Genomic DNA, 15,083 nt, shown 5'->3' with positions numbered 1-15,083 from the left:
ACAAGACTGCATTGATTACCATTTTGCTTCTGCTGCCCTACTGGTGGGACATGGCGTAGACCAGTCTGGCCAAGCCTGTCCCCTCAGTTGCCACAGTCCTTTTTCTCTGTTGATCCATAAGAGCAACATGCACATATGTACACACACACTTTACTCTGTTTCTCAGGGACAGCTGAGGCACGACCCAAAATAAGCAAGGAGGAACTTGGAAGAGAAGGAAAGATGGTGGCAGGAGAAATAAGATAAGCTGCCTGAAAATTCATTCTTTAAGATCCTGTATACTTGGTTAGAGGAGAGTCACAAACCTGTCTCCAAGATTTCTGTTAGTCTGCACCTCAGGAAGGTGAAAGCTTTTCCTTGACATGCAGAACCCAGGACAGGCTCCAGGGATGATCAGTCCTCTGCTGTGGATGCACACTGGGGCCCACATTCTTAAACTGAGCACTGGCAAGAACTATACACTCACCTCTTGGTGTCCACAGGTGATTGGTACCAGGACCCCTCCTCCCCCCAGTGGATACCAAAATCTGTGGATGCTCAAGTCTGTGTTTCATTACTCCCTGCCGCCCCCCGCCCCGGCCCAGTATCCACAGGTTCTGTATCCACTGATTCAGTCATCTGAAATTGAAAATCAATCTGTGGTTGGTTGAACCTGTGGATGTGGAGGGCCGACTCTATTCTGGATGATTCGCTATTGGATGGTGTAGAGTGTTTGTAAATTGTCTTTTTTCTCCAGCTGAAGAGCTGAAGAGCCTCTCATCTCTGTACTATCTGTATTTATTCTCAGTTATTAGACATCTCTGTGGTTCTTTCCTGAAGTCTTCTAGGAAGTTTTGCTCTGTTTAAAGTCACAAAAATCACACGTGAGCCCAGTGAAGTAAAATCAGTAAGGCTGGTACAGTGGTGATTTTGTTCTTTAATTCTTCCTTTTGCCACTGTAATTTATTAATCAGTGTGGCAAGGTGATGCCTGGGTCATGGGTATTGATCCCTGCACAGGCCTCACTAAGGAAAACAGCTTATTGCCACAGTCTACTCCCCTGGTCAAAGTCAGCATTTTTGAAAATATCTCATTGGTCACAAGGTGGAACAAGTAGGAATGAACAGTTTCAAAGTTCATTAAAATTTCCAGCTTATTTAATATCTATCTAATTAAATGGAAGACAAAGAACCTATAACTGTGTCTTCAGTAGAGGGACCCCATTCCCTCTACTCACCATTCAGCTAGGAAATAGTGGAGGAAGGAAATAGTCTATCACAAGAAATCCCTCTGAGCGAGGAAATATCTTCTCATAATTCTTGAGCAGTCAAGATCTGGCCTCAGCTTTTTCAATGCAAAGTCTTTCCAATGTTTGATGCTAAATTTAGTGATTTTTGAAAAATGGATAGTAACTAAAATTTGGGAGTAAATGGAGTAAATGACCAAGAGGTTGCCCTGCCAGTTACTCAGTTCAGGAAGTTTGTCATCTAGATATTTGTGAAGAAAGACTGCTGGAGACACGTGGGTCCCTCAGCCGCTATTGACTCGTGCAGGTTTCCCTGCCTTGGTCCTGGGGTGGCTGGCAGGCCTTCTCTCTGACTGTGGGGACACATCCCTCTCTTTCCAGTGGACTTGCGGGATTTGGATGTATCTCATTACAGGATAGCCCAGTGGGAGCCCCCGGACACAGCTTGAATATGGGTTTTTTTTTTTTGCAGTACGCGGGCCTCTCACTGTTGTGGCCTCTCCCGTTGCGGAGCACAGGCTCCTGACGCGCAGGCTCAGCGGCCATGGCTCACGGGCCCAGCCGCTCCACGGCATGTGGGTTCTTCCCGGACCGGGGCACGAACCCGTGTCCCCTGCATCGGCAGGCAGACTCTCAACCACTGTGCCACCAGGGAAGCCCTGGAATATGGGTTTTGTATCTCCGTAAATGGCAGAGTAAAAGCCTCAGGGTGAAAGCACAGTCCACCAATCCCCAAGAGCGAAAACATGCAGTGTGGATTAGGTTATTTTATTTTACTTTTTCTTTACTCTAGTTAAGTTCTGCTTTAAACCATTCAGTAGTGGCTGGACTGAGTTTTTTGTTTTAAGTCATTAAGAAAACTTCTTTTGTGTGTGTCTATGATCTTTATTTGCTAAAAGGATGAAAATGCATGCAGTTTTTATGATAATTCTTTGTAAGTTTGTGATGTGACATGGTTTAAATAAGTAATAAAAATCCATCCCCTTTGGTACCGTTCATTTTTACCAAAGCTTTAATCCTCTGATCTAATTCCTCTTGTTCCATTTCTGTCTCATCAGTTACCAAGCCCTCTTGATTCTGTCCCAGGCTTTCTGGAACTACCCTTTCCTATCCTTCTCTCTGCCCCCATCTACCACCCTCCTCCCTTCCATTCCCCCCTCCCCCAATATAGGTACTGGCTCTCCCTACTTGCAGAGGGGAAATCCTTTCCATACTCCTCCAGCATCCTCTTCAGCCTAAATCTCCCCCTAAAGCTGCGATCTGATCTTGGTACTCCTGTGCTCGGAGACCTTCACCAGCTTCTCACTTCCCCAGGATAAAGTCAAAACCTGTGGCCCAGTTAGAAAAGCCCTACCTCAGTCTGCCTACTCCACCTTATCCCTGCAATTCCGCATACTTCTCCGCAGAGAGCCACTCTCAGGCTGGCCTCCTGGCTGGTCCTTGCCGGCCCTGGGTTGTATTTCCCCCATCCTCCTGCTCTTCCTACCTCTCCAAACCCTGCTCATTGTTCCAGGGCCAGCTCAAGTCCCCACCTCCCCAAAGCCTCCCTCTGGTGCCAGGGGAGTGACAACCCCTCGCGCACCACCTTGGCAGTCCCGGTGCCCACAGCCCCTAGCTGCTGCATAACTTCGTCTTCACCTTCACTTGTTACTGGTTCCTGCTCATATTTCGTCTTCGTAATGAGATTGAATCTACTTTGCACAAGGCTTGTGTCCTGCTGTCCGGGCGGCCCCACCACTTCCTGTGTTGTATCCTGTACACAGACCCTAATATATTTACTGCAGTAAAACTAAAATCTTGGTTCAGTACGTAATAAAAATCAGTTGAGAACAGCAGAATAGCATCATAGCTCTAGGAAGCGGAGACTGAGGAGAACAGTTTAATTTTAGGCAGTCTTATGAAAAGGAGCAAGTTCTGTAAAACGGATAGTTTTGTTATATCTTCTCATATTAATATATTTTGTTATATATTCTTTTATTCTCCATGGGTCAGGTTTTCCGTTTAGATGGAAATACGTGTGCTGGAACTCCTCTCGTCCTAAAATTTGCTAAATGAGATAAATATTGTCCTTTATTAACTCAGGTAGATGAGGAAGAGCAGTAGATTTCATAAAGGCTGGCAGTAGGATCCACTTCTGATTTTCCTACTCCATTGTCCTCAATGAAGTCTCACAGCAGAGAATGAGTGTACCTGAGAATCGATTTATTCCCTACCTTACGTGCATTAAAAAAGGAGAGAGGTGTACCCACATAAGCAGCAGTGGTGACCACTTATCCCATTCCAAGTCTGGGAGAGTCTAGCCTTGAACAGTGATGTGCCATGGTTAGAAACTGGATTTCTTGTTGTGAAATATGCAAAATATGTAGACATTCAAGGTCATTCTGCTTTCAGTATGTACAGTGTAAATTTAAATTGTTTTAAATAAAGTTATCCCAGAGAGGATGATCTGAAATAAAGACAGTCTTTAAGGCATAAATGGAAGCAGCAGTAATACATGCATCAAGCAGAAGCAAAATGGTTGAAGTGGTTGAAAAACTCGAGAATGAAAGAAGAAAGGCAACCAAAGCAGTTGTACTTCAGGAGAAAGTTTTTGAAGAGAATTTTGTCCTGCTTATTGATTTGGAAGAACAGGGAAAATGGGGGGAAATAATGCATAAATAATAAGAATGGAGGGATCTGGTCTGAACAGTTCTCCAGTTCTAAGGCACACAGGAAGAGTTAAAGAGGGGAATCTAATGTGACGTGGCAGGCAGTTTCTGAATGTAATTGAATGTGTTGTAGGTAAGACCCTTGAAAGGGAAAGGTCCTCTCATGTCAGATTAGCTGTGGTGTTCTATGACAGATTAAATAAGTAGAAATGTCATTCACTTAACCCTTGGTAATTAACTATGCATTGCCTATAAATGATTATGCTTTTTTGCTTTTATGCCCTGCTATGGCTTTAATTACGAAGGGAAAGTTTCATTTTTCACTAGATATACCTTGGTAAACTTAAATGTCTGTTCACTCTGATAGTCTCAGCTCTTACAATTGTTTTGATTAACCGTTAGTTTAACGCCCTACAGTTACTTGATATGAGGATAACTCTTTAAAAGACACTTATTCTGTTTTATTATTGCTTGAACTTTGCCATCTGCTCTTCTGTGGTTCTGATACTCTGGGCATCTGTGTCTGTTTTTTTTTCCCTCTGTTTTGTTGGTTTTCCATTATCTGGTTTGGTACAATGATTAATCCTTAAAGTGTTTGTGTTTACAGGGTGGATGTGTGGACTCGACCAACCAAAGCCTGGCTCTGTTACTCATGACCCTTGGACAGCAGGACGTTTCCAAAGTCCTTCTCGGACCGCTCTCTCCCTACACGTGAGTTGTTTTCTTTCAGCCTCCTTATGCTGTCCAGTTTAATCCTCCAGTAGAACAAAATGATGAGCACTATCCTGTTCCCACCTGATTATGCTGATCCTTAAATGAGCTGGAGGTTGTCGCTTTCATCTGGTGTTTAACAAGGATTTTGCTTTCCTTTCTTTCCTGCAGTTTCTTCCTTCCCATCTGTCATTTCTGTGTCATTAAAACTGCGTGATCTATACTAGACAGTTCTGTCTGTGCTTTAGATATTGTTTCCATTTTGGAGGTAAACCCCCGCTTCTGTTATAGCTTGGGTTTTATTGTTAGTTTTTAAAAATCCCTCTTTTTCCTAGCTTTAGCAAAAAGGACTGCCTTTTTGTCCAAGAGGCAAAGTTCATAGTAACACCACTGGACTAGGAGGGAAATGCAGAGGTGAGTTTGAGGCCATGAGTTGTTATCAGAAGTTGACCGTTGGGGTATTAAAGCAGGCATTCTCCATAAAAGAGCAGATCCTCAGAAGACTTGAATTCTAAACAGCACAGTGAAAGAAGCCCTCCTGTTGATAGTCAGTGAGGTTGCTGTGAAACAGCCTGTTTGAGCACTGACGTCTCTGTACATGTGTCTATATACTTGAAGATCATTCTGTGGCCACCTGTGGGTGGGAAGCTGGCGGGGGGAATGTGCCTTGGGTTCGAGGAAATATTCAGGTAGATATGAGACTGAACTGTCCTTTTTCGGTTATCATGGTACCGATGCTGTATATCTGAAAGGTACAGTACTGTGATAACTGAAGAATGGTGGTGCCATCACATTGAGAAAGGAGCGGGCACTGTAGAGGGGGCAGTGTACCATTGGACCCCGGAACTGGGAGTACAGAGACCAGGAGATTCTTTTGGAGGCTTTTTTTTTTTTTTTCTGTAAGTTGGTGGTGGAAGGCTTTTTGGAACAAGGAAATGGAAGAGAATACATTGTTAGCATTGCGGGAAGACTGAAAGCAGGAAACTGGTGAGGACCGCATTATCTCCCGATAACTTGTGTAAAGTATTTCACAGGACAGGAAACCTGAAATTGAGTAATCCTAAGTGGCATGCTGACATCAGGAATCAACATTGCCGAGAGAGACTTTGTAGTTAAGGCACTTGGAGAGGAGGTGAGGGCTGGGAGCACAGCACCTTAAGTGTAGAGTTTGGCTTCCCAGCGAGTTTGCTGGAAGTGGCTGACAGCCGTGTGGCCTTCACAGCGCCCTTCACCCTCTTAGCTGGTCTTGTGGCTGCTGCTTTCCCAGCCTTGGCTTCAGGGCAGCAGAAGGCCTGGCTGCTCACACAGCATGAGGCGGTGTCTAGAAATGTGTGTGGTCGTGGGGCATGGGGTTTGGCAGAACATTATGTGAAAAATGGAATGTATATTTTTATTTTTCCTTGACACTTTTTTTTTTTTTTTTTTTGCTTTTAGAGATTTTTTTTCAGTTTGGCTACAGGGCCTTGTATAATCTTTTTAAGTCAGCAAACTCTGTGGAGACGGTCAAGATGTGACTGGACATTTTTAAAAGTTCCTGTGTCCCTGACACACCCCCTCACCAAACATTAATTGCAGTGTCTTGTCTTCCAGAAACCTTGCCTAAAATTACACATCTCCTGGGAAAACAAAGTGGTCTGCTCTGAATGGAGCTTTACAGGAGTGGGACAAATTGCAAAATTTTGTGTTTTGAGACCTGGGGCTGGGACTTGCAGGACAGTCTTCCTCTGGATTACCTGCCCACCCCCCCGCCAAGGGCTTCCTGCAAGAGGGGCGGCCAGGGGCTTGGAAAGGGCAGCCTCCCTTCTTTCAGTAAGCTAGCACAAGGGAGGAGGAGGGAGTTTCTTTTTGAAAGCTGTATCTATTTGGGACCCTTCTTGCCTTTAATCATTGTGGAAAGCTCTAGAAGCCCAAAGAGATGAAGGGCAAAGGTGGGAAGAAATAGGCGTGCTCCAGGACAGGCAAAATTATCATCGTGCGTTTGCATCCAATTAAGGGTGAAAAGGACAGAATCCACAGTCAGGATGATCATGGTGAGGGAATAGCTTATCCTAGTTGGATTCAAGAGCTTTGGAGACCATAATATCACACGTATTTTTATGTGCAATTAAAATCATAAAAATCTGCTTGCTGTAACCTCAGATTTCTGAAGAAAACCAGAAGCAAGACCCTCCTTGGTTTAAAGAAATGTATTTTTTCTGGCAGTTTGCATGTTTTGATTTGTATAAATAGCCTTTTAAATGTCTATTTACAGAGCACTGGGGATTAAGCAGGATAGTGTTTTCTAGCAGTGTTGCTTTCAAACCCTTTCTGGAAAATAAGGGTCTTTCTGTTTTTCCCCTTTCCTCTTCTCTCTGTTTTACTGCAGGACGTGGCTGGTAATGGTTTTCTGTGTTATTTGAGAAAGTAAGTCTATATGTGTGAAATTCTTTGGGAAGGCCAGAGAGGTTTTTTTTCAGTGGAATAAAATAGTATTGGATAACATGCTGGTAGGTGGAGAATCTATTTCTTTTCAATTTACTGAGTTTTAGGTGGTTTACAATTAGTGATGGTGTTCTACTTTCCCCTCAAAAAGCTTAATTTTACAGTTTAAGGATGATTTATACTTTATTTGAAAGTAGGAGTATATATCAACAAGCATCTTAATTAGCACTTTCAGAAATTGTTTATGATCAGAGACTGCAGTGACTGGAACTTTCTGCGTTCTGCCAGTGCACAGGTATTGGAGTCCAGCCTATCTGGATTTCAGTTCTGGCTCTACCTTGCAGCACTGGGAGACCATGGACAAGGTCTTTGGCATCTCTGAGCCTCAGTTTCATCCACAGAGAAAGGGAATGGTCCTGAAGTCATGGGCTTGTGAAGGTGGAGCGAGGCTTAAATGAGGTCGGGCACTTAGCTCTCCCAGCAGTGTGGTGTGCCTGGCAGAGCTCCATCAGTGCTGGACGCACATGGACGTCCAGTCTCCTGTGAAGTTCATTTTGAACACCAGGAGGCCTGGTAAACTTGCTTTGGGTAACCTCAGGCCTGAAGTTGGCTGTAAATCGTCTGCTTAGCTATCTAAATCTGTATCCACTAATCTTTATTTTTCTTAAAGATTTTAAAAATATTTATTTATTTATTTATTATTTTTTAAAATTTTTGGCTGTGTTGGGTCTTCGTAGCTGCACACGGGCTTTCTCTAGTTGCGGCGAGCGGGGGCTACTCTTTGTCACAGCGCGTGGGCTTCTCATTGCGGTGGCTTCTCTTGTTGTGGAGCACGGGCTCTAGGCCTGCAGGCTTCAGTGGTTGTGGCGCGTGGGCTTCAGTAGTTGTGGCTCGCAGGCTCTAGAGTGCAGGCTCAGTAGTTGTGGCGCACGGGCTTAGTTGGCGCACGGGCTTAGTTGCCCCACAGCATGTGGAATCTTCCTGGACCAGGGCTTGAACCTGTGTCCCCTGCATTGGCAGGCGGATTCTTAATCACTGCGCCACCAGGGAAGTCCCTGTATCCACTAATTTTTAAATTTATGACTAACTTCCTGCAGTTACATTACTAAACAAACTGCATACATCTTATTTACTGTTCCTGAGAATTCTGTAAGTGGGTGTTTATTTAACAACACTTAACAGTGTTCGCTGTGGGCCACATGTTGTTTTACGCACTTTACAAACACGAACTCTTTCAGGTTTCATGATAACCCCGCAAGGGTGGTAAAGTGATGAAGGCAGGTACACTCCATTTTACTGGTGAGCGGATTGAGACACAAGGTGGTCAAGTCATGTGCCCAGGGTCACACAGTCAGCAACTGGGGTTCGGACTCTGACGTCTCATCCAGAGTGCACGCCTCCCTGACCCACTGTGCTGTTTAGTAAAAGCTGGGGTTTCACACATGTTATTGGACTCCAGGCACCTCCCTGCCTGAGCCCAGGGTGCCCTGCTGTATCTTTTCAGAATCCTCATTTCAAATTGTCATAAAATGATCTCCTTCTGTCTTTCATTGGAAGTCTAAAATAAACTACGTCACTTTGTTTTATTCTAGTTTTAATAAATGACCTCTTTTCACTTTTGTGACGTGCTGGGGAGCGAGAGCCCAGGGTCCTTGTCAAACATGGACTGATTGGGGTAGTTGGCTCACCCAGTGTGTAGCACAGTGACGTGAAGATCAATGAGATGCTGCTCTTTGGGTTCTGTTGCCCAACCCTCTCTGGGAGCCAGCATAGCACACGCCACCTTACATCTGGGAAATGGTTTAAATGCTGCAAAGCCCAGTCTCCTTTATTATGCTCTTTGAGCCACAGGACATATTTGGCATATGGTAAAACAAGTGATATCCTTACTTTTCAGATGACAAAGAGGTCAGTCACCTGCTCATAGTGAGTTCTTGGCTGAACTTGGCCTGGTATCCATGTCTCCTGAGAGTGTAGCCAGCCTGGCTCTCTGTTTCCTGCTGCCTTTATAACGGAGTTTAATAACTTCATTCCTGGAGCAGAGGTCAGCTGGTCTTTGGGAAAACAGCTCTTCGGCAGAAAAAGTACCACCGATATATTTAAAAGATGCCGTGTAGTAACTACAGGGGGCCCTGTTGAGCAGATTCTCTTCCCACCCCCCGATCTTCCATCCCCTCAATTTGCAGAGCAACTCCTTAGATCTGAGAAGTAGGTGACCCCAGTTTCCAGGTGGCTTGGTGGAGCAGGAGGCGGGGCCCTCTATCATGGTTTGTTGTTGTAGAGCCGCCAGAGAGAGCACGTCGTGATCCCCGTCACCACCATGCTCTAGCAGGCTTCAGAGGGGGACCTGGTATGAGGGGCTGTATTTTAAGGGGCAGGGCCGGGCAACCTGGCAAGTTCCAGGCAGTTGGGATCCAATGGGCAGATGACTGTGAGCCCAGTGGCCTTCACCTGTTGACCAACAATGGTGGGAACAACCCACTCTTGGAAAATACACAGGAAGAATTACCTCTGTGCTCCAGGATTCCCTGAAGCCTGCTTGTCAGACGGACTGGAGGCGTTCATGAAAAGTAGGTTGTTGGTGGTTTTTTGTTTTTTCTTTTTTTTTTTTTTTTTGCGGTATGCGGGCCTCTCACCGTTGTGGCCTCTCCCGTTGCGGAGCACAGGCTCCGGACGCGCAGGCCCAGCGGCCATGGCTCACGGGCCCAGCCGCTCCACGGCATATGGGATCCTCCCAGACCGGGGCACGAACCCGTATCCCCTGCATCGGCAGGTGGACTCCCAACCACTGCGCCACCAGGGAGGCCCTGTTTTTTCATTTAAAAAAAAATACAAATCGCTTTGTTCTGGGGGAAGAAAGCTCACTAAGGATACTTCTCATAAGTCAGGAGTCCCAGCTGCCTAAAAGGGTTAGTCTGAAAACCTTCCAGTCACACTGTCGCGGGGATTATCTGTAGAGGAGCAGAGCTGCCCTCGGTGTCCCGGGGGTGCCTCTCCTGCCTGGCTCTGTGGCCAGGGAGCTGTGTCTAGAAAGTGTGGGTCTACTGTATGGTGTTTGGAAGAGAAAGAAAGGGGAGCGGTGCCGCGTGGGGCTGTGGAAAAGGACGCGGACCGGCCCTGGACCTGACTTTGTTCAACTGCATATAGATGTGGGTGAGTTTATTCTGTTTGGTTTTCATTTTCTTAAGGATACTGTTAGTATTTCATATCGCCTGAGGTTATTTCTCAGCTTCTGAGCGTGGTTGCTTTTCACTATCCTAGCCACAGGAGACTTAGGGAGAATGGGGCTGGCGGTGGAGGGCATCATGAAATGTACCTTAACTCAGTCCTTACACAGTCTTCCTCAGACAGGCTGAAGGGTTGGCAGAACATTATGTAAAAAGTGGAACTGACTTTGCTTTTTCTAACGATTCCAAAGGCTACAAATACCCCAAAGCTGCAACTATGCAGGCCTGCACACTCAAGCCTGTGTTTCTCCCCTCCTTCTCCAGGAGATCAGAGGCAGGCTGCGGCCTCTTAGGAATTCTGCCAGCTGGGGAGGGTGTCTGGTTTTTCCAGCACAGTTGAACGATTCAGGGTGAAGTATGAAGTAGGCTGGGGAGGCTCTGGAAGCAGAGCGTGCCTCGGGCCTGTGTTAGAACCGAGGCAGCAGCGAGAGAGAGCAGGCTGTTTCCTCCTTAGAATGCAGACAAGTGGGTGAGATGGCTGGCGTTTTCTGCGTTGCTGCCAGCCGGAAGCTATGCCCACAGATGTGGACTGTTTATCTATGGGATTTTTGGATGTGTTTGTTTTCTTTCTTTCCTAGGGCAGGATTAGGGAGGTTGTGAGGCTGGGACAGAGCAAAAACCTGAAAATTTCAAGTGGTTAGTAAAATGGGAAAGCCAGCAGGGGAAGAATTGACTTCCCTTAATTGCAAAGAATGTTGAAGTCATTTCTCAAAAGTATCCCTGGGGCTTCCCTGGTGGCGCAGTGGTTGAGAGTCCGCCTGCCGATGCAGGGGACACGGGTTTGTGCTCCAATCCGGGAAGATTCCACATGCCACGGAGCGGCTAGGCCCGTGAGCCATGGCCAGTGAGCCTGCGTGTCCGGAGCCTGTGCTCCGCAACAGGAGAGGCCACAACGGTGAGAGGCCCGCGTACCACAAAAAAAAAAAAAAAAAAAAAAAAAAAAGTATCCCTAAACCCTAACCTCCACATTCTGTTGGGTGCCCCATTCCTGAGTGCCTTATATATAGTGCCTAGCAGGTGTAATGGGTTAAGGTCATTGCCCTGGAGGTGCTTATATAATTTACCAAGAGCGGGGCGAGGGCAATTGTGAGACATTTACACGTGAGCATTTCATTAGACTCCATAAGCAGAGCCAAGAATGCTATGGAAACCCAGAGGGGTTACTGGCTAGAGAAGGCTTTGTAGAATAGGTGGCAAATTGGACATTATTTTAAAGATGGAGATGAAGTAACACAATCCAAGGTGGAAGAGAGAGCAAAGAAGTGAGGGATTTTTCTGTGAGCATGCAGCCATCACCGGGACTCCTACTGTCCAGGCTAGTTACTGTTCCATCTCTTAGCCCATCTCGCGCAGACAGGATGTGGAATTCTTCAGACCTTCTTTTCCCCTTTTTGCCTTTTCCTCGTTTGACTAGGTTAGCTAGGATAAAGGGACAGGAGAGGGTGGAAAATGCGTTGCAGTAGGCTTTATAGTTAGTTTGGTATATACTGTGTGAGGACGGGAGCCATGTATCAGTTCTTTTTTTTTTTTTAACTTCACAAATAAGTTATTTTAAGCAACTTTATTGAGATATAATTCACATACCACACAGTTTACCTATTTAAAGTGTACAATTCAGTGGGTTTTTAGTATATTCACAAAATAGTGTAAATGTAACCACAGTCTAATTTTAGAACATATCCACCACCCCGGAAAGAAACCCTTTTGCCCATTCACAGTTGTTCCTGATTCCTCTCACTCCCCCCAGCCCTAGGCAACCCCTAATCTGCTTTCTGTCGCTATAATAGATTTACCTGTTCTGTCCAATTCATATAGACTCAAACAATATGTGGTTCTTTGTGACTGGCTTGTTTCATTTAGCAGAATGTTTTCAGGGTCCATCCATATTGTAGCATGTATTAGTACTTAATTCCTTTTTATGGCTGAATAATATTCCATTGTACAGATAAACCGTCTTTTGTTTATCCATTCATCAAGTGATGGCCATCTGAGTTGTTTGTACTTTTTGACTATTATGAATAGTGCTCTTATGAACATTTGTGTGCAAGTTTTTGTGTGGATGTATGTTTTCATTTTTCTTGTGTGTATACCTTAGGGTGGAATTGCTGGATCATATGGTAACTAACTCCTTGTTTAACATTTTGAGGAACTGCCAGACTGTTTTCCACAGTGGTGGTACCATTTTACATTTCTACCAGCAGTGTTTGAGGGTTCCAATTTCTCCACATCCTTACCCACACTTTTGTTATTATCTTTTTTTTTTGATTGTAGCCTTTCTGTTGGTTTTGATTTGTGTTTCCCTAGTAACTAATGATGTTGAGTATCTTTTCATGTGGTTATTGCTATGTGCATATCTTCTTTAGAGAAATGTCTATTCAGATCCTTTGCTCATTTTAAAATTAGGTTATTTGGTTTTTTATTATTGAGTTGTATGCGTTCTTTATATGTTCCAGATACCAGACCCTTATTAGATAAATGATTTGCAAGTATTTTCTACCATTCTGGGAGTTATCTTTCCACTTTCTTGATAGTGTCCAGAAAAGATTTTAATTTTGATGAAGTTCAGTTAATCCATTTTTTCTTTTATCACTCTGCTTTTGATGCTGTATCTAAGAAATCATTGCTTAACCCAAGATCATGAAGATTTACTCCTGTGTTTTCTTCTGTGAGTTTCATAGCTTTAGCTCTTCCATGTAGGTCTTTGATCCGTTTTGAGTTAATTTTTGTGTGTGGTGTGAGGAAAGGGTCCAGCTTCATTCTTTTGCGTGTGAAGCACCATTTGTTGAGATTATTCTTTCCTCTTTGAATTATCTTGTTACCTTTTTGAAAATCCGTTGACCACGAGTGTGTGGGCTTATTTCTTGACTCTGAATTCTGTTCCATTGATCTGCATGTCAGGATCAGTATTTTGAAAGCTCCTCGGGTGATTCCATGTACATTCTGGGTGAGAACTGTTTGGATGGTTTGATTGGGAGGCAGCACAACACAGGTTGCTGAAGTACTTCATTAAAGACGTGCAGATCATCTGTTCTTAACTAAACCAGTGTTTTGCAAACTGGGCTGGTAAGAATCAACAGGGAGGATTCTGGCCCCTGTGCCCTGGGGAGACATGGCCTGTTAAGCGGTGAGGAGGGGACATGTGGCCTGTGATTCTGGGCTCTTCCACATGGACACTTCCTCTCCAGCAGTTGCCAATTGATCGAAACCTTCAGGAATCTGCTTGTTAAATGAACTCTCCAGGTGAGTCCTATAGTCAGTCTAGCTAGGTTGATGCTGAATCTGCTAGGCCAGACCAGTACCATGGTCCTTCCACGGAATTGCTGTTCCCAAGGTACTCTTGGGGTGAAGCCATCGCTCTGTCTTAAGGGAGATGACAAGAAAGAGCCCCTTGAACCTCCTCTGCATGTTTACTGTGAGCACTTCCCTGGCCACCTTATTTAGTATTGCCTTCTGCCATATACACACAAATATTTTATACCTACGTTTCCTTCTCATCTGCCTTGTTTACTTTATTTAAATTCTGACTATGGAGGAAGTATATATATATTTCAAGGACATAGATTGAAAGCTTCATGAGAGAAGGGATTTTTGGTTGACTGCAATATCTCCAGCATGAAGAACAGTGCCTGGCACATAGTAGGCACTCAATAAATATTTGTTGAATGAATGAAAGTGCTGTCGGGATTGAACAATGGAGAGAGAGACTTCTCTCTTTCAGCATCAGCAGCAGTCACCCTGCTTGGTTTTAATCTCATGATACTGTGACTCATTAAAGCACGTGTTTCTCTCTCTGCATGAGCCTCTTGAAGATTAATGCCATATTCACGTCCACTCTAATGCATGTGTAGGACTAACCTCTAACCTTTTTCTTTATTTAATTTGTCTTATGTTGTGTGCATCTCTGCAAGCTGTTTAAAATCATCTTTGGAATCTGGCAGGCTGTAAATAAATACTGCTTAATCAGCATTGATAGAAGTTCTTAATTTCAGTTATTCCTCCTGATCTGGGAAATTAAAAGCTTCAGTTCTAGGCTGGAGAAGAATTTTTTAAAAACCGAATTCCTCTTTCATTTCTCCCTCCCTTTTTTAAATTTTTATTTTTATTTTTTAGGATAGAATTTTTGCGGCATTTGAAGAGCTTTTTCCAGATTATGTTTAAAATTGAAACCAAGCCATGTGGTGAAGAACTCAAGGGAGGAGATAAAGTGCTGATGACATGTGTTGGCATTGGCTTCTCCAACCTCAGCAAGACCCTCAAGTGACACTGTCACAAGATGAAAGGCCCCAAGGCCTCTAGACACAGCAGAAGCTGCCAAGGAACCGAAGGGACCAAGTTCATCCAGGACAGGATGGCCTCTTATATTAAGGACTTTAAAAATTTTCCATTTAAAAACCATCAGCATGTCCGAATAAAAGATGTCTCTCTATCTTGTGGTTTCCAGCCATTTCTCCAGGGCAGACATTCCTCAGGAGGCCTAGTCATGATGGGAGCTCCCTTGGCTTACCTGGATGAAGAGTGTGCCTTCAGGATACAGTCGTGCTGCTAGAACAACATCACAGCTGCATTTCAGCAGTGCTTCCTCAGCCCACATCCCCAGGCTTCTGCCATATGGCTGTTTTTCCAGACCTGTGGAGTTACTGTTCGTTCTGCAAGGACTGACCTCTCTGAACCTTGGTTTCTGTGTAGGGATTAAATGAGATAATATGGGTGGAAGCCCTTTATGAGTAGTGCAGCGTTATACAAATGTCAGAAATTGGTGTAGTAGACTATTTTATCCCTTGTCTTCTGAGTGGACTGCTATCTTGGAGACATACTGCTCCCCATCTGGTTCATTGTATGTGGATTTTGGAA

The 15,083-nt window shown here is 44.5% G+C and overlaps 1 protein-coding gene across 1 annotated transcript in view; it reads left to right on the top strand.

The window, feature by feature from the left end:
* The window catches only part of RCL1 (RNA terminal phosphate cyclase like 1), a 54,560-nt gene extending 39,902 nt beyond the window's left edge, over window positions 1–14,658 (top strand). Inside the window, exons 8-9 of the mRNA XM_082618169.1 lie at window positions 4,481–4,584; window positions 14,343–14,658. Coding sequence (XP_082474295.1) covers window positions 4,481–4,584; window positions 14,343–14,493 — 255 coding nt within the window. The 3' untranslated portion in view covers window positions 14,494–14,658. The remainder of the gene's footprint in view (window positions 1–4,480; window positions 4,585–14,342) is intronic.
* The last annotated feature ends 425 nt before the right edge of the window (window positions 14,659–15,083 follow it).

This window comes from Mesoplodon mirus (assembly GCF_964341445.2).
Source record: "Mesoplodon mirus genome assembly, chromosome: 1".
In the NCBI taxonomy this organism is placed as follows: domain Eukaryota; kingdom Metazoa; phylum Chordata; class Mammalia; order Artiodactyla; family Ziphiidae; genus Mesoplodon; species Mesoplodon mirus.
The sequence above is the reverse complement of the archived record's forward strand: the minus strand, read 5'-3'. Positions and strand labels throughout refer to the sequence as shown.